The sequence below is a fragment of the Tiliqua scincoides genome, chromosome 2 (genome assembly GCF_035046505.1).
Source record: "Tiliqua scincoides isolate rTilSci1 chromosome 2, rTilSci1.hap2, whole genome shotgun sequence".
Lineage (NCBI taxonomy): Eukaryota > Metazoa > Chordata > Lepidosauria > Squamata > Scincidae > Tiliqua > Tiliqua scincoides.
This window is the reverse complement of record NC_089822.1, coordinates 72,772,062-72,794,264: the sequence shown is the minus strand read 5'-3', so window position 1 is coordinate 72,794,264 and position 22,203 is coordinate 72,772,062. Positions and strand designations below refer to the sequence as shown.

The 22,203-nt window shown below is 41.2% G+C and overlaps 1 protein-coding gene across 2 annotated transcripts in view; it reads left to right on the top strand.

The window, feature by feature from the left end:
- Window positions 1–15,569, top strand: part of PUM3 (pumilio RNA binding family member 3) — a 29,752-nt gene extending 14,183 nt beyond the window's left edge. For both annotated transcript variants that reach the window (XM_066614634.1, XM_066614635.1), the window contains exons 12-18: window positions 273–326; window positions 2,418–2,498; window positions 5,696–5,838; window positions 6,160–6,382; window positions 7,590–7,677; window positions 9,543–9,633; window positions 15,273–15,569. In XM_066614634.1, the coding sequence (XP_066470731.1) occupies window positions 273–326; window positions 2,418–2,498; window positions 5,696–5,838; window positions 6,160–6,382; window positions 7,590–7,677; window positions 9,543–9,633; window positions 15,273–15,405 (813 nt within the window). In that variant the 3' untranslated portion in view covers window positions 15,406–15,569. The remainder of the gene's footprint in view (window positions 1–272; window positions 327–2,417; window positions 2,499–5,695; window positions 5,839–6,159; window positions 6,383–7,589; window positions 7,678–9,542; window positions 9,634–15,272) is intronic.
- The last annotated feature ends 6,634 nt before the right edge of the window (window positions 15,570–22,203 follow it).

Genomic DNA, 22,203 nt, shown 5'->3' with positions numbered 1-22,203 from the left:
AGCTTTTCTGGGTCAGGGCACAGTACTGTAGTTTAATGGGAATTTGATCATAAAAGACTTTTTAGAGAGACCACGCAATATTGCACTACAGAGCTATTTCCCTAATACAGTTACCAGCAGCTCAAATGTATCAGCCTTTGGGAAATATAGCTGTGCTACACTCGAGTATGGAAGTGGTCATTCCACCACATTATAAATGGAATCTTGTTTTGAAAGATGAAAGTCTTGTTGGCGTTGCAGGCTCATCAATGTTCTTTAATTTCCCTTGTTAGGACAGAAAGGTCATTGTGAAAACCATGAAGACATATGTTGAAAAAGTTGCCACTGTAAGTACAGATCCAGCCTATTTATACACTGATTTTTTAGACATGGATTTGATCCAACACAAATGGCCCCTGCAAAGGAGAGAGAATGTGCTGATCCCTGGAGAAGGGAAAAAATGCATCCCTTTAAAATCAGTTTTAAAAACTGAACAGTCCTTTAACAACAGCCTCCTTAATGGGGGGGGGGCAGCAGGCTAACAATCCATCAATCCTTCTCTCTCCTGCAGACCCCTCCCTTCCCCCAGCACATGAAAGAAAGGTGATCATTTTGCATTAGTGAAGGGAGGGGCTGAGGGAAGTGCTGATGGATTGTCTTCTTCTTCTGGGTCCCGTTAGGGAGAAGGGCGGGATAAAAATAAATTTTTTTATTATTATTATTATTATTATTATTATTATTATTATTAATGACTCTTATCTTAGAGTCAAAAGGTCAGCAAGGCTGTTTTTCAATCACTGAAGCAAAGAAACTTTGTTTTTTAAATTGATTTGCTATAGTGCGTTGTTTTTTTAATCCACATGAATAATTAGTCTCAACCTGTATCATAAGAACATAAGAACAGTCCCACTGGTTCAGGCCATAGGCCCATCTAGTCCAACTTCCTATATCTCACAGCGGCCCACCAAATGCCCCAGGGAGCACACCAGATAACAAGAGACCTGCATCCTGGTGCCCTCCCTTGCATCTGGCATTCTGACATAACCCATTTCTAAAATCAGGAGGTTGCACATACACATCATGGCTTGTACCCCGTAATGGATTTTTCCTCCAGAAACTTGTCCAATCCCCTTTTAAAGGCATCCAGGGCAGAGCCGTCACCACATCCTGTGGGAAGGAGTTCCACAGACTGACCACACACTGAGTAAATAAATATTTTCTTTTATCTGTCCTAACCCTCCCAACACTCAATTTTAGTGGATGTCCCCTGGTTCTGCTGTTTGTATGTATCACCACAACTGTAGTATTGGTTCCCATTTGCAAGATGCAGGATTTGTGTGGGGCTAGGATTTTAGAACTGGAGTGAGAAAGTAGCATTTCTTAGGGATACAAGCTTATGTAAGAAATGTTCATCACTATATGCTGGTGTTCTTCATATAGCTGCTACAGATATATGCCTTACAATTGGGAGAAAGGGCTTTGCTCAAAATGTCAGTCAAAAAGACAGTACAAGTTAGAGGGAGGAGGAATTAAAAAGTATAAATAAAAGAAGTGGGGGAATGCCCGAGATGATCTTTTAGAAATCCTCTTGAACATAAGCAAGTATCAAAACCAATATCATTAGAAGATAGTTCAAAAGATGAGGGGCGCTGAAAGAGATGTATGACCTTTTGCCTATGGCGTTTGGCTTGCCTATAATGGCTTTGTGTTTTATGGAACTTGATTCCTAGCTCAGTGAAAGAATAAATTATACCAGTGAAATGGCATTATACTTTATACTGCAGGTATTGATTTGAAAGGAGTTTATTTTGCTAATTTAGGATTGAAAAAGCCAATTTAGGGATTACATTATAGCTACTTTATAAGTTAATGCGAATTCTTCACAACAGAGCACTCCTAAACTGTTTTACTTGGGAGTAAGTCCCATTGTATTTAGTTGGACTAACTTTCAGGTAAATGTGTATATTGTTTGTAGACTTAGAGGAGAATTGTCTGTTTCTTAGGTCTAGAAAGATTGATCTCACCGTGTGTGTGTGTGTGTGTGTGTGTATTAAACAAGAAGATGCAGGTGGGGGCTTGGTATCCTCAGGGACCCAATCTTGCCCCCCCCCCCCCGCAGATACCAAAAACTGTGGATAATGAAATCCACTGTTTTAGTCACTTTAAGCCCTCTGAAGCTGTGCTCCAGTCACCTCCAGAGGGCTCGGATTGGGCCAAATCTGGCTCAACACGGGTCTGGGGGATTCGTGTTGAGCAAGATCCGCAGATATGAGGCCCCAACGGTAATTGAAATATCCTAGCAAGATCATCAAATCACTAACCAGTCCTTGAGGTTGTTGAAATGGACAGTCATTATTGATGAATGTTGGACAAGCCTGCTTGTGTCATTGGATTTATGTGTGTCTTGTACTATTCTTAGTTTCTGATTCATGTTTCAGGGTGAATTCTCACATTTGGTTTTGTTGGCAATATTTGACTGCATTGATGATACGAAGCTTGTGAAGCAGCTAATTATATCTGTAAGTAGTATTACTCACTAACACCTCCCCCCTTAATTCCCAACTTAAAGGAGAGATATGAATTATTGTAAAAACACAGTGTTTTCAGGCTAGGTTTCATACCTTTTAGTTTTTAGCATTTCAGAGTGAAAAGAAATTTATTTTCTAATTGTCCTTGGGGTGTTTTCATATCTTGCACAAGGAGAAGGAACCTGCACAAAAACTTCCTTCCCCTTTCACTTCATAAAAAGTCACTCCTGAGAACCTGGAGATTGCTGGGAATGGGACAGGTTTAGGTTTGAGAGGAAATTGCCAAAAATTGGGTGGAGACATCTTCTGCAAGATCTCTTCTGTTCATAGAAGACATCTTTACGTGATTTTCAGGACATTGTAGAATGGAAAAAGGCAACCACAATGATGAAAGGTTGCAATCTAGTACCTACAAGGAAATGCTGAAGCATTTGCTTTTTTAAAAAGTTTAGCAAGAGACAGAATGGGTGAGGGGCAGATGATAAAAGATAGAATTCTGCATGGTGTGGAAAAAGTGGTTAAGGAAACTGATTGGTGGAGGATTCCGGTCAGACAAACTCCATAAAGTACCTTACACAGTACATAGTTCATGGTATTTGCTGCTGTAAGTCATGGTGATAACTGCTAATTTTAGATGTCTTTAAAAGGAGATTAGACCAGATGCCTGTAAAGATTACGCTTGTGATTTTTTTAAAAATGTAATCAATCAGGTAACTGTTTTACTACAACTGTTCGTACAGTTATCATTCTGCTTTCAGATACAGGGATAAATTTGAGAGCATTGGAACTTGTACATATTTTTAAAACTTCTAGTATTCCATATGTGCTTGGTTTGAGTGGATGCATGCAGTGCTGTTCAACTCTTCTTGCTACAGTTTGCCCCACCCCTACTTAAATTGTGTAATGTACTCTGGTTCAGTTCTGCCAGCCTGCCCTCAGTCCTATACCCTTTAGTGCTTTATTGTGCAGTGTGGGAAATGTGTAAAAGGTATCTCCTGGGGGCACTGTTACTTGATATTATTTTTCTGGCTTTTTAAAGAAGCATTTTTTCCAGTTTAACTAGACTGCAGAGAGAGTCTCAGGAAAAGATTGTACAGTCCTTGATCACCAACCCCTCTGTATTTCAGTGCTGTGTGTGCCTGAATGAAAAGTAAATTATTCACCTGCTATTAAAATAATAGCTAAAAACATTTTCCTCTTAATAAGCTGGATATAAGGTGAATATAGTAAAATGTTCAGGGGCCTTTGACTCTGCTAAATGATGATACATAACAGCAGTGACCTTGAGTGATACTCTGTTCTCTGCAGCATGGTTACAGAGCGCTTTCAGTGGGATTGCATGTGAAAGTGTGTACTTGTCTAAGCAGGCAGGGCAGTCTTCTGGTCCTCCTTCACCCACCTTGTCCTGGGAAAGTTTGAAGTTTTCAACAATCAGGATGACGGGATGCCTTTTGTTTGTGCATTTATTTAATGATTGAAATAAGTGTCTGTACCTATTTCATAAAAAGCATTATCTGTCACCTCAAATGTTACTGTGGGTGGGGATGGGGGAAGGAGTGCATTTTAAAGGTTTTGCTTAATTGCTTTTAGCAGTTGTCAAAGATTTTTCTAATTTGGGAGGTGGTTATTTAGGAAGCATTTAAAAATAAAATGGGCTACATTGTAAATTGACTGCACCAGCTGATGAGAGGTTTTGAGCTAGCATGCTGGTTGCTGACTCTGAAGCACTACTTTGCATTTGGAAGGCAAATCCTGTTACTAAGTAAAACAAATCATTATACAGATGAGGGAGAACACAATGCAAGGACATATGCAGAACTCACACTGTTTGATTTAATAGTTGTCTTGTGGCAGCCCTAGCATATCAATTAATTCTTCTTGTGCCTGTGCAAGCCCACAGATTTGGTGTTGGTGTTTTATTAGCTAGGCTACCCTTGTTGATGCTCCCATCAAATGGATTCACTAAAAACAACTATCCTGCAGAAATGATTCTTGTGACTGTGAATTTAAGGATTGTTGCTATAGGTTTCCTAGATGCACATAATCTGGAGAGAATACGATCCTTTACTGAACGCTTTCCACATGCGCTGCCTCCGACACATCCTCAGTATCACCTGACAGGACAAAGTTCCAAACAACACAGTCCTGGAACGAGCTGGAATCCCCAGCGTGTATGCACTGCTGAAACAAACACCTGCGTTGGCTTGGTCATGTCGTGAGAATGGGCGATGTCTGGATCCCAAAGGATCTCCTCTATGGAGAACTTGTGTAGGGAAAGCGCCCTACGGGTAGACCACAGCTGCGCTACAAGGATATCTGCAAGAAGGATCTGAAAGCCTTAGGAATGAACCTCAACAGATGGGAAACCTTGGCCTCTGAGTGTTCTGCTTGGAAGCAGCCTATGCAGCATGGCTTTTCTCAGTTTGAAGAGACACTTTGCCAACAGACTGAGGCAAAGAGGCAAAGAAGGAAGGCCCGTAGCCAGGGAGACACACCAGGGACAGACTATTCTTGCTCCCAGTGTGGAAGGGATTGTCACTTCCGAATCGGCCTTTTCAACAACACTAGACGCTGTGCCAGAACCGCCATTCAGAGTGCGATACCATAGTCTTTCAAGACTAAGGTTGCCAACAACAACTGAGAGCCTTGCTACACGTTACACAATACATGTAAACTGTTTTGTGCTGCGTGGGCAGAGGCTGCTAGTTGCCTTTCTTCAGAGAAAAGCAGCCAACAACTGCCCCTTGGCTGTGTGAAATTTCTGTCGTTTCCAGCTTTCTCTGCCTGGTGGCAGTGATGAGCCTTTGGCTTTCTCAGCCTGTTGATAGGGATTCTCAACAGGCAGAAGAGCTTTCATGGCATAATGTGTAGCCAGGTTTGGGTATGATATCCTAACCTGTTCTTTCTTGGTAGTTCTCTCTGTCATGATTGATCATGTACTACTTTAGTCTTTTGTCTTACTGGCTGCCTCATGCAATCATTTGTCATTAAAATTTGTTCTGAGTGTGTCTTTGCAAGCCAATTTATTCAGGCAGTTTTGCTGCCAAGTGCATGTTACAGTGTCAGTGTAAAATGTTAACCTAAGTCTTGACCTATCTCCAAGGAATTAAAACTATAATTGTTGAACAGTTTTCCCATTAGTAATTTAAGGTTTTTTCTTTCCCCTCATCCCCCTGTTCATTTTTCAGGAAATGAGTGATTCCTTAACCAGCATTATAAGCAACAAATTTGGAAGGAAGGTCCTATTGTATCTGTTAAGTCCAAGAGACCAGAAGTATTTCTCACCAGCGATAATAAAAATCCTTCAACAGGGTGATGGAAATGCTTACAGGTAATTTGGAAATGCAGTTTCACTTGAGTGTCTCAGCAAAGCCCCTTCTCTGTTGAACTTTATATCAGGGCTTCCTTCCTTGGGGGGAACCTAATCATCACAAGTTTGCTGGCACCACATTTGATATGAATCATACTTAAGTCTGTCTGCTGAAGGAAGCTGCTGTTTTAATATACTAGTTGTTTCGAGAGAGCTTGGAAATTTAAAAAGTTCTGGTGTTGAGTTTGGATTTTTACTTGGTAGCAAATATGGCTGAATTATTTTGTACAACAAACCAATTTCCTGTATTGAGATTTTTTTGTGCATCATTTGTTCTACTAGTAAAAAAGATGTAGACATCCGCCGTCGTGAACTTCTGGAAGCTATATCTCCAACTGTACTGAACTACCTGAACCTGCATGCCGAAGATATGGTGATGGACAAAGCTACATGTGTTGTTGTGCCTGGTATCCTCAGGGCTGCTATTGGTGACATCCAGCCTGCTATGAAAACCATTGCTAGTCTGGCTGCAAAAGAAATGGTTCCGGGGGGCAAAGATGGAGAGGTAATTGCCCCAGACAGTGGAAAACAAGTAGAGTTATGAATTATCTTTTGCTATATTTTTTTCCCAGTATGGTCTGCTGTATTTTGGTTGTCTAATCAGGTTAAACTAGGAGCTCATATAATAAAGGGTTTTTTATGTTTTCTGAGAAGATCTTAATAGGGAATGGGGACGGTAGCTCAGTGATAGGACATCTGCTTTATGTGTAGAAGGTCCCAGTTTCAGCCCCCAGATAGGACTGGGAAAGACAATAGAAAGCTACTGCCCAATAGTGTAGACAGTATTGTACTAGATGACCCAAGGGGCTGACTCCACAGAAGGCAGCCTCCTGTGTTGTGAGATGCAGTTTAATTTGGGTTTGAAATAAAGTACACAAAGCATCTATGGAAGAGATAACAGACAGAGACATGCATGCATGCATTTTAATTTCATAGGGATCTAAGGATCAAGAAGTCATTTTTAAGCAGTTCCCAAAACTTGTAGACATAGGTGCAAAGTAGCAGAAAATGATTGTAAACTTTTTAGCTCACAGGAAGTAGAGGTCTGTTGGAGTTGATAGGTGTGGGAGTAGCTGAATGGGGACATGCTTGTACATAAAGGACATCACAAGCACAATTTCTTCTCATATTTTAGTGTGCAACTGTCTCTTAACTAAATTCTGATGCCACACTAGTATATATCCTATATTTTCACAACTTCTAGAAACTCTTTAAAATGACAGCATGTTTGTGAAATACTCTGGTAGTACATTATTGATTTAGGAGAAGACAAGCAGATATCTTGGTCTGATTATGTATGGCATACACAGCATACTTAAAAATATGTTGACTTATCTGCTTGTAGTGCTGTCAGAATAGCCTTTTCACATTATATGAAGTTACACTTGTTATCTGGTGACAAATTCTTAGTATTACAGCCTTGAAATCATTCAGTACATGTGAAGGGGCAGAAAAACAGCAATAAAATAGCAAGAAGTGGAAGTTTTTGAGATTAAAGAAAAAAGATAAGAAAGGTAATTCTGTGGAGCAACTAAATTACACACACTCTCACTCACTCTCTGTGTGTATTTATTTATGGAACATGTTTACATGTTTTACCTTTGATTTAGTTCTTGAAAAGTGTTGTGTTTTTGTTTTTCAAAGCTTATTGGTTGTGGTGCAACTAGATGTAAAACATTATAGCCTTAATTATTTTTACTCTCTTTTTAAAGCTTCACATTGCAGAGCATCCAGCAGGTCATCTGGTTCTGAAGTGGCTGATTGAACAAGATGAGAAAATGAGAGAGACTGACAGAGAAGGTACCTTGATAAATTTGACAAATATGACAAATATAGTACATGCATTCATCACATTCAGAGGAATGTCTGAATGGGTAAAGGACAAGACAGAGGTTGGGATGGGGAGGTCAGCCCATATGGTAATTTGAGGACTTCACTGCACTTGCTGTTAATTATGCCTTTTCATTTGAGGCACCTACAGCACACATTTTTCCTTCGCTGAAAATCTTTGAGCTTGAGGTGCAGGTTAGGGAGGGTGGAAGAACGAGTAGATGGGCTCAAGTTGCATTTATGACCAGATAAGCTATGGTTTATTTAGTCATCTGAATCCAACCTCTGTGTGCCCAAGCATTTGTGTGCATCTGAAGCAGTACTGCTAGTGAATTTACATACAAGACATGGCAGTTTTGGTCACCCAGATTCTTCTCATTGCTTGAAAATTAGTTATGCGTATACAAATGTGCGAACAGTTGTTGTATAGTTCTTTTTAAATATATACCTATGTCCTAATTTTCTGCCAGACAGTGGGCATCTAAGGCAATTAATATAGGATAAACATTAATATAGGGTAAACATTGAAAAAGACATTGATTGAGTAGATAGATAGATGCTCTTTTCCCTTTCACACAACACCAGAACCAGGGGGCATCCATTAAAATTGAGTGTCAGGAGAGTTGGAACAGACCAAAGGAAGTATTTCTTTACCCAGCGTATAATTAGTTTGTGGAACTCCTTGCTACAGGGTAAGGTGATGGCATCCAGCCTAGATGCCTTTAAAAGGGATTGGACAGATTTTTGGAGGAAAATTCCATCACAGATTACAAGTCATGATGGGTATGTACAGTCTGACATTAGCTGGTTGTTCATTATGAGGGCCGGGTAGGAATTTTTTTTCTGTCGTCCAAATTGGTGGTGGATGGCAGTTTTTTTCACCTACCCCAGACTGGCGAGGGGGGGGGGGAAGGTATATTCAGTAGGTTTCATGCTTTAAAAATTGGTCACCATGTTTAATAAAGTAGCACAAGTTCAACCCAATCACAATTTGGTGTCTTTGCTGGGGGTGTGTGAGTGTAAATAGAATGTTAGATGCAGGGAGGTAGCAGCAAGATGCAAGTATCTTGTATGTGCTCCCTGAGGCATCTGATGCTGGCATCCTTCAGTCTCGGAAGACTATGGTATTGTGCTCTGAATGGTGGTTCTGGAACAGAGTGTCCTTTCCAGTGTGCAAAGCCTGGGTAGAGTAGATATGGAGGATAGACTGTTACCCATGCAGCAAATCCCCCCCTCTCCACGTCGCTGAAATGGTCCAATGGAAAGGCAGAAGCCAATACGGTTGGTTCCAGCAGTGTTGCAGGAGTTGCCAGAACGTGACTGTGTTCAGCCATGAACTGCCTCAGGGACTCTGGCTCCTGATTTTGCCTCGAGGTTGACTCCTGAAGCCTTTTCCATAACTGGATGTAGCCACAAGGCAGTGGAGGTTTGGGATCAGAGTTTTCCTTCTCTCAGATGAGCTGCCTTCCCAGGCTAATGAGTCCCATCTACCCGGTGGCTGTTTAGTCGCCTCTTACGACGAACTGACGTAGTACAATGAAGTACAGCCAAACTGAGGGCCTATTCTTATCCCCCAGCCCCCAGAGGTCATCTGATGCACCACTGTGAGATACAGGAAGCTGAACTAGAAGGGCCCTGGTCCTGATCCAGCAGGGCTCTTCTTATGTACTTATATGTTCTTAAGGCTTTGATGGCTGATAAAATGCTCTGAGGGCATTATGATGGAAAATGACAACTCCCTGAGGCTCAGGTTGAGCATAGCTTTACAAATCATGAGTAGCTAGAAGTTTTTTATAGGCTTTTAATAGATCTGTGTGTTTTCATATTCTTAACAGGGTGTTTTGCAAGATTGTTGGTAGAGCATGTGGGCACTGATCGCTTGAAGAGTTGGGCAAATATGAATCGTGGTGTGATTCTTCTGTGTCGGTATGTAAATCACTACTGTTTTTTTTAATATCCAAGAATTCAACTTAAACAACAAAATATCTTCTTTGCAATATACTTTCATACATGCTTTGAGTTGTAGGTGATGCTAGAAGTGATGCTATAGGTGATGCTAGAAGTGACTTATAAATCCTATCGCTTGTAATCAGGCCGTAGTAGCCATGTTGTTGAGTTGATATTGTGTTGTCTACAAAGCAGAATTTGTCACTTCCTTTCAACGAACCTTACCAAAAATGTACTGGGAAATTTTAGTATGCAGCATCTAGAACCAAGTTGAAACAAAGAGGTTGATATGTAGTTTCATATCCCTTGCTATCCCCCGCAATTTCACACTATCTTTTTCAAAGCATTTCCTGTTAGTACAAAGCCTTATCCTTTTTTTGGCAATATCGGTTATCTACATTTTAAGGACTACCAAATTCCTGACTTATAATGTGGTAACCGGTCTAAGAAGCACCTTTTAAGTGGTGGTTCTCTTATATTTACCAGTGAGGAGAGGGGAAACAGATATTTCACTCCAGCATAGCATCTCTCCCAGTGGTTGACTTCTGGTGCCTTTTCTATGTATTTTGAGCTTGTGAAGCCTTTGAGACAGGGAATCATTTTAAGATTATTTTCCTGGGTAAACTGCTTTTGTCAACAATTTTTGAAAAGCAGTATTTTATAATATAACAATTCCATTTCAGTGAGAATACACTATGGTGACAGCACCCTCAGTTTGTATAACTGATATTAAATGTTCATAGCTTAATGCTTAATTCTTCTTTTAGAGTTCTCCAGTCATACCTGAAGCGCACACCTGCAGCAATCAGTTTGTGGCTAGCAGTTCTACATGTCAAGCCTTCTTATCCACAGATTTTCTGTCCACGGATCTGACTCAATTCAGATATGACTCCCCTCACCAGCATTGAACTAGACATGGCCCAACCAGTACCCTACCGGAGGCCTTAGAAGTCTTTCCTAGCACTGGGGAGGCCACAGATGGCCTACTCGACCCTCAGAATATCCTGCAGACACTCTGATCATGTTCAGAGGGTTTTATGTGCCAAGACTCATGGATTTGATTATCTGTTTCAGTATCCACAAGGGTTTTGAGAACAGAACCCTTGCAGATGCCGAGGCACGAATGTATCTGTAATGGACTGTAACAACAGTTTCATTTTATTAGTCTGACACCTCAGTTAAAATGAAGTACTTGCTGTCATCTCTTTGTATATAAAAGTTTCTAAAACACAAAAGGCACTGTGCATGAATAAACAAGGGTGCAATCCAACCTCCAGGATAGGCTGGCACAAGAGGTAAGGCTGTGCTGTCTGTCAGGTCGGCGTGGGGGCTGGGGAACGGCAGGAAGGAGATATTCTGGGGTGGTGGGAGGGTGGTGATGCTAAAAGACATAACTGGGAGAGCCCAATTATCATGTGGGTCTTATAACTAACTTCCACGGGTCAGGTCCAGACTGTGGTCTTTATGTATAACACCCCTGCACCAAGTATTAGTATGTTTACATAAAATTGCCATCTGCCAAATTGGGATATAGGGTGGAGAGCAAAACCAATGAAGGTATCAAGGAGCGGCTTTGTCAGCTTTTGCAGAAAAGCAAAAAGAACCGTGAGAATGAATGGCGTTCTGCTGGGGTATCTCAGGACTGAATTATTTGCTATAGCATTTCTAATGGTGTTGAAGTTCTTTTCCTAAAACAGTGGGAATTACATTTCCAGAGATCTTGCAGCTTAAGTAGTGATGAAATATATGGCCTTAATTAAGATGCAATGATAGGATTTTCCGTTTACTGGCTATTCCAATTCTAATGTATTCATCAAAATGACTTTAAAAAAAAAACAAACTTGACCTTTGAAGGTTCAAAGTGAGTTTTCTTGGCATGTAAAGATACCACTATAGATCTAAAACATGTCCTTTACTACAGCGTTTACTTTTTTCTTATTAAGAATATTTGTATACCACTTTGTTGAAAAGGAGTTCACAAAGTAGTTTACATAGTTAAATAAATGAATGGTTCCCTGTTCCCAAAGGGTTCACAGTCTGAAAAAGATGTGAAAGGAACACCGGCAATAGCCGCTGAAAAGATGCCATGCTGGGGTGAAGATGGACAATTATTCTTCCCTGCTAAATATAAGAGGACACCACTTTAAAAGGTGCCTCTTTTTCCAGTTAGCAGGGGTGCCTCTTTGCCCTTCCTCCTGTAGTGTTCTCTAGTATTTATTCTTTTAAAGTGTGCTAAATCATTTCATGCTTAATTGTGTACATTTTGATGCAAACTCAGGCAATCAAAGCTGTCTGTGTGGTTTCTGTACAATGCCTAACACAATTGGTAAGGATAAGATGCGCATTTGTGGCTGCACCACAATCCCTGGGGGATGCATGTACTCCTTGGTGTGAATGAGGTTGTAGCTTGTATCTTGTGATGAAGATAGCAATATCTATCCCTAGCAGACTTTGGGGCATAGTGCATGTGGCTTTTTCCCCACACAAAACATGTTGTGTGCAACTTAATTTAAAAACAAAACACATACACACAGATATTTGCCCTTCAACTGTTGTCTTCTCTTATTCCAAAGTTTTCGTGTTTATTATTACGCATAATGCAACATGTAATATAATCTTAAAGAGCATAAGCTTTCATGGACTGCAGCGGGGTCCCTAAACATCAGCCCTCAAGGCCACATCCCTCAATCAATTATAGAAAATTGTAGAAAGCTTTCATGCATACATTTCACAACAGGAGAAAAATATGTGGAGCTGCAGAGCTTTTTGCCATCTCTCTCTCTCTCTCTGTCAGCTGGGCTCTCAGTGAGAGCAATTTAGCCCAGCAGTTGCATTATCCACCAGGAGGAAGGTTGTGTAGTAACAGGTGGGGGTAAAAGAGGAAAAGGTAGGACAGCATATAATTGGAATGTCACTGAAATCAGCAAGCAGGTCAGAACGTGTTGGTGGGCTAAATGTGGTCCATAAGTCATCATTTAGGGACACTGGACTACAGTCTAGGAAGGAAAGTGAACTGTTGTCCACAAAAGATTTTGCTGCAGTAAATTTGTTAGTCTTTAAGTACCACATGACACCCTGTTGTGTGTGTTGCTGCAGAATAACAGGGCCACCCCTCTAGTGGGCAAGTACCATGTGTCTGCAGAAATAAAATAGATAAATATTTCATAGAGAGCTTGTTGTATCCCAGTGGTACTGTGCAGCAATTTCCAGCTTGTAGTGATGCTGAGTGCTTGGATGAAGTGGAACTGCTTGACTGCCATCCTATTTTAGGTCACATTGAGAAACAGATTTTTAATCACTCCACAAGCCACATTAATTCTTCTCTCATTCTGTTTGGTTTGGCAACATAATCCTTATTATGTATCTAAAAAAAACATGCACACGCAACTCGGAAGATGTTGTTGCTCAGTCAGAAGGTTATGACAAAAATAACACAGCAGTTGTCCCTTGCCAGCACCTCTAACTGTTTGAAATTCCTTGGAAAAAAATCTGCAAACTGGAATGGCAAGTACTTGTTCCATCTCTTGATTTGCAGTCATGCTGCTACCAGCACAACTTTTTTTCCTGGAATACTGAGTGTTCCTGACTGAATTTAAAAATAAGAGTGCATACTTGCATTCATTTCTCGATGATTACTGGTCCTGTACTGCCCATTGAACTGCCTGTTGTACTTGTACTTGCAGTTGGTAGTTAGTTTGATTTTAACCACCCTGCTGCGACTTGAGCTTTCAATGTGTATATAAAAAAATAAAGTGAGGCTGGGGGTTCTAATCTGTCTACTATTCAAGAGCATATTGGAGGAACATTAATACAGAAGGTCTATTTAACATGGTGTACAAGTGAGTAATTTTGTGAATGTGGCATGGAACGGGTATATGTAGCGGTCACTTGGCATCTTTTGTCAAATGGAATGTAGCATTTGTTGTGGGAACAGTATGCTGATCATTGAGGTCAGAACAGTAAATCTTTATAACATTACAATAAATGAAATTTATAAATTTATACATTATACAGTTATATTAAAGACAGTCTATTATTAGGCTGGCACTAATAGCAGTGGAGTAGTAGTAGTAATTTTTGAGAATTAAATCTTGCCTTCCTCTTGCTGGGTGTCTTACAATATGATTAAAACATTGTTGAAAAACAATAGCAGCTGTTAAAACAAACCCATAAACAATTGACACTAAGACCCAAGCTTGAGTAATCCTTAGAGATTCATGTACATTCGGGGGTTGTCATTTCATGTAGTTTGTGGCTTCCTCTTTCTCTTAAAAAGTGAACTTCTTCCCATCAGGTTCTCTACTGTGATAAATAATATGGAAATATATAGGCTGCTTTCATTGGTGGCAATAATTCTCACAGTAGCCTGCAAATAAAATCATAATGAAACCTTATAGAACTGTTCCTAATGAAGATATATTTCTATCTCATTTTAAAACAAAAAGCAGTCATAGTTCTCAAAAAGCTGTGTGGAATAAAAACTTCTTAACAGACTTTCTAAAAACTGCAAAGACCCCATCTCCACAAATTTGACCGTTATTCCTCTCTTTGCAAACCAGAAGGGTAAAGAAAACTGATTCATGGGTTTAAAGCAGTATTTGTCAACCAGTGGTACAGGTACCACCAGTGGTACTTGAGGTGGTGCCTGGTACTTGTGGGACCCCTGGACGCCTGCTGCGTAGCAGCAAGACCCGGAGTGCAACACAACAAACAGCAGTAGGAAGCTCAGCTCAGTTGGCGGAGTCCAAAGCATGCTTTTTCGTGCTCGAAAAGGCCCTCCCTTTCACTCTGAACCTCTTAATGGTGTTTGTCATGTTGCATCTGACCTCTCAACCCAGAAGTAACTGGTGATGATATAATTGCAAGTTATTTCCAGAGGTACTTTGAATAGGTGGACCATATAAAGTGAAGGACAAATGTTGAGAAACACTGGTTTAAAGTAATGGGCAGACCAGTCTTGAGCTTCCCAGCACCTAGGGAGCAGTGGCACCAAATGGCAACTGCTTTATCCTGTGGGGCTTCTCTTGGCAATTTTGCCAGCATTGGGGAGAGAACCTCTGTGTCAGGCTTTCCAGCCTGATGGAGCACCGAATGGAGACGACGCAGGAGTGCCCAAGGACAAGTTGCACCGGCAGGTGGTGGAGTGGGTTTTCAGGGTGCGAAGAGGAGTTCTGGGGCATGGGAAGGCATGGTGGTGGGAGTGAGTGGTCCAGGTGGGGGTGGGCCTGGCGGAGCCTAGCTCCACTGGATCCCAACTGGCACAGGACCAATGCTGGTGGCCCTCTTTCTTGGATGCAACAGACATGCCTTCCTTCTTAGGTGCAGTGGACGTGTTTATGACACCCAGTATCAGCACTCAGGGAATTCAGGATTGAGCCCTTAAACTACAGTCTGAATAAAATCTCATTGGAAATATTGCAGCATTTGGTAAACTGTCATTTATGCTGACCTGTCATGGCCGATCCGTTCGATATACTTTCTTGTTAGCTGGCAATTACCCCAATTACTAACTTGACAAAATCTCAATATCATGTACTTTTTGTTAGCTTCTTGTAGGATTTTTTTTCCCAAGTTTATCTTGAGATGTAGTTTTGATCATTTTTTCTCCTTCATTATAGCCTTCTTCAGAGCTCTGACCAAGAAGTGGCAACTCAAGTGAAAGATGGACTAAAAAGCCTTATTCCAAAACTAAAAAGGACTAAAGATGGCACAGCAGCAACAAAGGCATTGCTAGATAAATTATTGCATTAATTTAATGATTTAGTAACTTGACATATTTTGTATCTATGTAAGAAAATGCTTAAATTTTTAAAAATAGATTTTAAAGGGAAGTATTTTGGAAAATTGTTAGGTTCACTTTAAAAAAATGTGTATATATAAATTGGTGCCAATAAACATTTTCAACTATTTCAGAATACTGGATTATCTCATTTTTTAATTAGATTAGTTTTCTCTAGAGGATGCAATCGCTTCACAAGGCTGTGTAATTGGATATAATTTTAACTTTTTCTGATTGCTAAAATATCCCTTGCTCATTATTATCTTCTGCATTCTGCCATTTCATCCTTTTTTAGAAGCCTGTTATCAACACCCAACCTACTCCTACTTGAACTTCTTTCCCCTCTCCTTTTCCCCCACATAAAGTGATTCTCCTCATCTTCATTTTCACCCAGTATCAACCACTGCTTTGCCTGTCCTACTTACTATGGCCTCTTTCCTATAATTTGTTAGCCTTAGGTGTACCTCTTTAATTTTGGCCAAATGATTCTTCTTCTATCAAAAACAATAGAGTTTTAAGAGTCTTGTAGACTCTTAAACCAATTTATTTTAGAATAAACCTGTGGAGACTCCACAAGAGCTAATGTTGAAATAAATTGGTTAGTCCAGTGGTTCCCAAATTGTGCACCATGGCAAACTCAAAGGAGCACTGGAGAATGTCCCTGACAGCCTCTTTTTCTTGGTGCCACCATCTTGGCCAGGCTGAGATAGCACTTTTTGTGTGAGATCACATCAGGCCACCATGGAAGAAGGCCTCCGTGACCACAATAGGTCTGGGAACCACTGGGTTAGTCTTTTAAGGTGCTGCAAGACGGTTTTTGCTGAACAGACCAACACAGCTATCCCTCTGGAACTCATTACTATTTTCAGTTTTCATATATTTTATCTCTGGCTATCTCAGTTTTGCTACCGCTGCACCATCATGTGTGTGCTTTCCCGCAGTCAGTGAATCAGCAATGTGTGCCGCAGGTGGAAGGCATGAGAGGAGAGATAAAAAGTGATCCTGTTTATTCTTTGAAATGACATGGATGCGTGTCTGCGATGGAACTTGGGAAGAAAAATGGAAGTGTATGAAACTAGTGAATGCAACACATAAAACAATCCATCCAAGTTAAAGAAAAATTACATAGTTTAACTAGCAGAATAAATAAGTGCATCATATCAACTGGTCATCCAACTGACATGTATCTGTGTTTGATGACTGAATATAAACATGCATAAGTGTGCAGAGGAAATTCAAGTCGTGAATTAATGTGGGCTACCCAACATGGCTTTTGCAATTGCACAGTTGAAAGCTTATTCAGTGTGCACAGCCCTCATACTTGCAAGTGCTGTGGACTGTAGTTAAGACTTCAGAAGTTGTTGAAAGTTAAATTTCTCGAGTTTGCCACTTAGCGAGATTATCAGTCTTTGTACATATGGTGATCAAATTCCCTTTCTGACATTCTTGTTGTATTGAAACTGGAGAACCAGGCTGTGCAGGAACTCAATGAAGGTTTTCATTCTAAGAGAAATAAAATCTAGACCAGGGGTGTCACTCATTTCATACCGTGGTCCGAAAAGTATTCATGGTGCTTGCAGAGGGCTGGAAATGATGTCATTAAATAGGAATTGATGTCATGAAGCAGGCAGTGACCAGAAATAAGCACCTTTATTCTCACTTAGGAACTCGTTAGCTGCAAATGGCAGAAGAGAAAATAAGCACACCGATTATATTTTCAAGATATGAGAAAGTTCAGTTCTCAGGCCACCCTTTCAGCAGCGCTGCTTCTGCCATGTTACTTCACAACACAGCAGCTGAGATGCGCTCTGCAAAGTGATTCCTCAGCAGAAGCAGCATGGCTTAAAGGGTTGCCCACACATTAATTGGGCTCTCCCAGTGCTACCCTTTTAGCAGTGCCATTTCTGCTGATGCATCAATTCACAATTCATCAGCTGATAGCAGCTTGTGGTGGGAGAGCCCAATTATCATGAGGGACTGGACAAAGAACTTCTGGGGGTGGTATCTGGCCTGCAGGCCTAATGTTAGACACCCCTGATCTATACCCTTAAATTTCTGCTTGTAGCTCCAAATTTTATCCCCTTTGCATTCTGTTGCATCCCCTGTTGTCTTCTGATACAATAAAATCTTATATATGGTGGTGGAGGTGTGTACATGTGAGTGTTTTTTAAGGGGTTCTGAACTAGGCCATTACCCTCTTATGCAATTGGGTCCAAGCCTGGAAGTGTTCCATGTTTAACAACTCTGTTGCTATCTCCCCTTGTCTCTTTTCATGTTGGAAAAATCACAATGCCTCTTCTTTCTGTGTAGGAGAATATGTGCAGACCCCATGGAAATAACAGATTTCCATAACATATTGCTAGTTCGAAATTTCGAAAAGCTTTAGCTTGGGAGTCATAATCTTAAGTAGGTGCTTCAGGCTAGAAAGTTGCTTAGAGTTTTTCATCCTTAACATGAGACTACATTGCATCTCAGCTGATGCATTCAGACATGCAACCCACCAAAAAAGAAATATCTCAGAGGTGAGCAGCCTGTGCGAAGGTCCACCCATGTCGTGAGGGTTGCTTAGAAAGGCACTGCTTGGCCCAGTAGGCAGTTTTGTCCAAAACCTGGTTAGGATTATAATGCTTTCTATCAGAGCTATTGAGCTCTTGAGTTATAAGAAGTTTTAAACCAGGGGTGTTGTTTCGTACCGAGGGCCGAATGGCATTCATGATGCTTGTGGAGGGCCAGAAGTGATGTCATTAGGCAGGAAGTGATGTCATTAAACAACTCATAACAAAAAATTAGCACTTTTTCTCACTTAGGAATTCATTAACTTCAAATGACAGAAGAGAAAACACACAAATCTTTATCATATTTCAAGATATGGAAGAGCCCAATTTTCATGTGGGCTGCCCTTTAGCAGTAACACCTCAGCACTGCTCAGCAGCTGAGAGCCTTCCGCGGGCCACATTTGGCCCCCAGGCCTTATGTTTGACACCCCTACTTTAAACAATATTGGTAAATAGAAACATTCTGAAAAGTCCCCATTCCTTATTGTAACTGTTTCAGTTAACCTGTTTAAAGTATAGCATGTGCTTCCCCTGTTAACCCCTGCCTCTATTCCCTTCCCTCCCTCTGTTGTCCCCATTGTATCTGCATCTAGTCTGTAAGCCCCTGGGGGCAGTAAACTGTTCTAGCTCTGCAAAGCCTCACATACATTACTGGTACGACAGAAATAATAGGACACATTGGCTTTAGTATCTATAATAAAAAATATCTTCTGCACTGCAATCTTGGTTGATTGCAATGTTGCAAATAACTTCTTGTCTTTCTGTATTTATTTGTAGATTACTCTTACTGCTAAGGGAGAGACCTTTTATTTTAAACTGTGATTAGCATGTATAGATAACAAGCGCAGAACTCTGACTAGGCAAGAATGCTAATTCACCTTGACACGTATGTGTTACACAGCCAGAAGGCTGTGGGCCAAGGAGAAGGATCTGCCTACTGACTGGGCAGTGGGGTGCTGGCTGTGCTTTTCTCCAACTTGCCTCAGCTCTATTACTCTTTATGCCATTTAAAAGCTTAATCCTCCCATAGATCTAGTTGGCAGTGACCAAAAGCATTTGCACTTGTAAACATGTTTGCACTCTGAGCACCGTCTCTGAAGGGCCACTGCAGCTCACCAGTTCCACTAACAGGATTTTGTTTTGTGCCAGTGAAATGGATAACTTTGATTGGCATTGGATAATGGACAGCAAAAGTGGCTCCAGTGTCATAAGTGCTGTCCTATATAGCAACTGGCTTGGAAATGGGACACAGCATTTTTCAGGGAGCAAGTAACGCAGTGGGGACATAATCCAATTGAAATGTTTCTTTGAAGTGTGGGGTGGATTCCACTGCCAGACATAGCAAAATAAGTGTACTTTAAAAACACCCATACCCATTTCTCAGGATCTCCTACAGAGTCAAGTGTGGTCCACAGTTTCAGTTTAGTAAAACCTCATGTGCCTGGACCAGTCTTATGTGTCATGTGACATTATTGCTGTTTTCCGCATGTGCTCAGTTTTTTGGGATGTTTCCATTTGTTTAGCTACTTTTACTGGACATGTCTATAAAATACTACACTTTCTTTTTCAGAGGATGAGAACTCAAGTTATTTTTGGAAAGAAAGTTACTTTGCATCCTTCAGTCTTCATCTATCCAAGGGTACTCTTCATTCTGCTTCTCTTTCTTAGGGCCCAGGGCTAAATGTTGGTATCACAAGCAGGTTGCAAGACTGGCAATGGCTGAAATTCAATAACCCTGATTTCTATTTCCAACCACTGCAGAATTAAGATAGTATTTTTGCTATCCTACTGTATCCATTTATGTGGCCCAGTCAAAATGCAGGTTTCAGTACCATGCTCCAGAAATGTAATACCCCATAGGAATACATTCAAATGTAACTAGGAGAGAAAATGGATATAAAAATGCAGGTGGAGCCTGTTTATCTGCAGATCTGGCCTAACTTGGGTTCCCTGAACCCTCCGAAGGGGAGTGGAGCTGTGCTTCCCTCTGGATGGCTTTCTGAAACCTGCAGAGGTTGTGCACGTCTGCCCGTGGACTCTGTGGTGTTCAGAATGGCTCCTGGAGCCAGAAAACACTACTTCTCCCTTTTTATCCTTTTAAAGGCATTCTAAGACCGGGGGAAGCCCTTTGGATGGCTTAAGGGGCCGAAAACTGTGGATTTGTTTATCCATGACTTTTGGTATCTGCAGAGGGTGTCTGAGAATGGATTCCCTGCTGATACCGAGGCCCCACCTGTAGCTCAATATTATTATGCCCTGTGAAGGAATTAACAATGTCAAATTTATCTGGAAGTGCTTTTTGCCATAAAAACCTGATGAATCTTGTGTTCATCTTTTAAGCCCTCCTCTTGAGTCTTCCCCACATTTGGTGGGTGGTGAACAGGGGGAGGGCCAGAATAGTGTAAGACTGCACTTTCATGCACATTGACCTGAGAGTAAACCCCATCAACTACAATGAGACAGGACTAGCCTCATATTGCTGTGGGCCCTGGAGCAAATACCTGTGTTAAATTTAATGGTGGCCCTCCTGCTCCCTGATGGTGCATTGGGTGGTAGTGAGGGGTCAGCCTGGCGAAGTGGACCCCCTGATGGGTTTTAGCCCTTAGTCAGTGCTTGACCTGGCTGCCCTCTGACACCACTCCTGTGTGCTGCCATCTTGAAAAGCTTTCTGGGCACTAATCAAAACAAGACCAGTCAGTAGGAGAGAATGTCTAGAAGTAGGTGTATAGAGGCCTGTTCTGGAGGGCATAGCACTTCCTCTGAAAGATCAGATTCACAATTTGGGGAGTGCACCTGAAGCCAGCTTTGCTCCTGGAGGCAAAGTCATGACTAGGGATGCTATTGCACAGCTTCAGTTTGTACACCATGTCCTTTTCTAGTGAAAATATGTCTGTTCAGTGTAGCACGTGCCTTGGATGCATCTATGAGATTGATTGGATTAATGCACTCTGTGAAGTGTGCTCCTTGGAAAGTGTGGGGAAACTTCAGCTGGTTGGGAGTGCAACAGCACAAGTCCTAGTTGAGGTCCCTTATTGGGGAGCATCTAACTTCTATTGCACTTGTTAGAAGTGCACTTCCATCACACTGCTTCTGGGCTCAGTTCAAGGTGTTGATTTTAACTTTTCAACCCCTCGGTGACTTGGGGCCAGGTTGCTTGAGAGATGGTCTCCTTATGAATCTGTTTGCCATGTTCAGTTGTCTTTGGAGGCTCTGCTCCACATTTCCCCACTGTCAGAGACCTAGCTGGGGAAACATGGGACAGGGCCTTTTTAGTTGTGGCCCTCACATTGTGGTACTTTGTGCCTTTGGATGGGCATCAGACCCCGTTACCGCAGATATTTCATCACTCGGCCAAGGCTTTTCTTTTTTGCGTTTCAATGTTGTTGTGTGTTGTTTTATAGTTTTATTTTGGATTCTAAGTGTTATGTTAAAAAGTTTTGTATTATGTGAACTGATTTGGAGTCCCCTGGAGGGGGGGGGGAGCCAAAAGGTGAGACGTAAATTGCTATATAAATAGAATAAACACATATCTTTTCAGCCTCAGATGAATAGTTTATTTACCCAGGTGTTCTAGCATGTTGTATAGCTGGTTGTATTGTTTTATTGATCATGGGGTTGTTGCCATGAAGGGCAACTCATCAGTTTCTAAAATAAATAAATAAATTGGAGGTGTGAATCACAAAAAGCAGGTTATAAATATGTGCGGTGGATATGGCCAGTAATAACACAGGGCATATTCCAGCTAACCAGGCAAAGAGGGACTTTTTTCAAGTGGTACTCCTCTTAAATTTACTGGGGGAGAGTAACTGTCCCTCTTCACCGCAGCCCAGTATCTTTTCCCGTGGCTGGTGTTCCTTCTGCATTTTTTTTTTAGATTGTGAGCCCTTTTGGGATAGAGAGCCATTTAGTTATCTGTCTCTCTGCAAACTGCTTTGTGACCTTTTTTTGTTCGAAGTGATGTATAAATATTCTTAATAGTAATGACAACATTTTTTGGCAACAAATACGTAGATGGATTAGCAAATGGCTAAATACTCGTACTGTGCTTCCAATAGATCCTCCCTCTGTTATCTGTTGTAACTGTTTTCTGTCCTTTGGCCTGGAAAGTAATGTGTATTTAACTGTGTGTGCAAAGTGATAAAAGTCAAGTGGATGAAAGTCAAGGTGTCGCTGTACTGTATCTTCTGTGCTCTCCAGATCTGAGAGATGGACAAA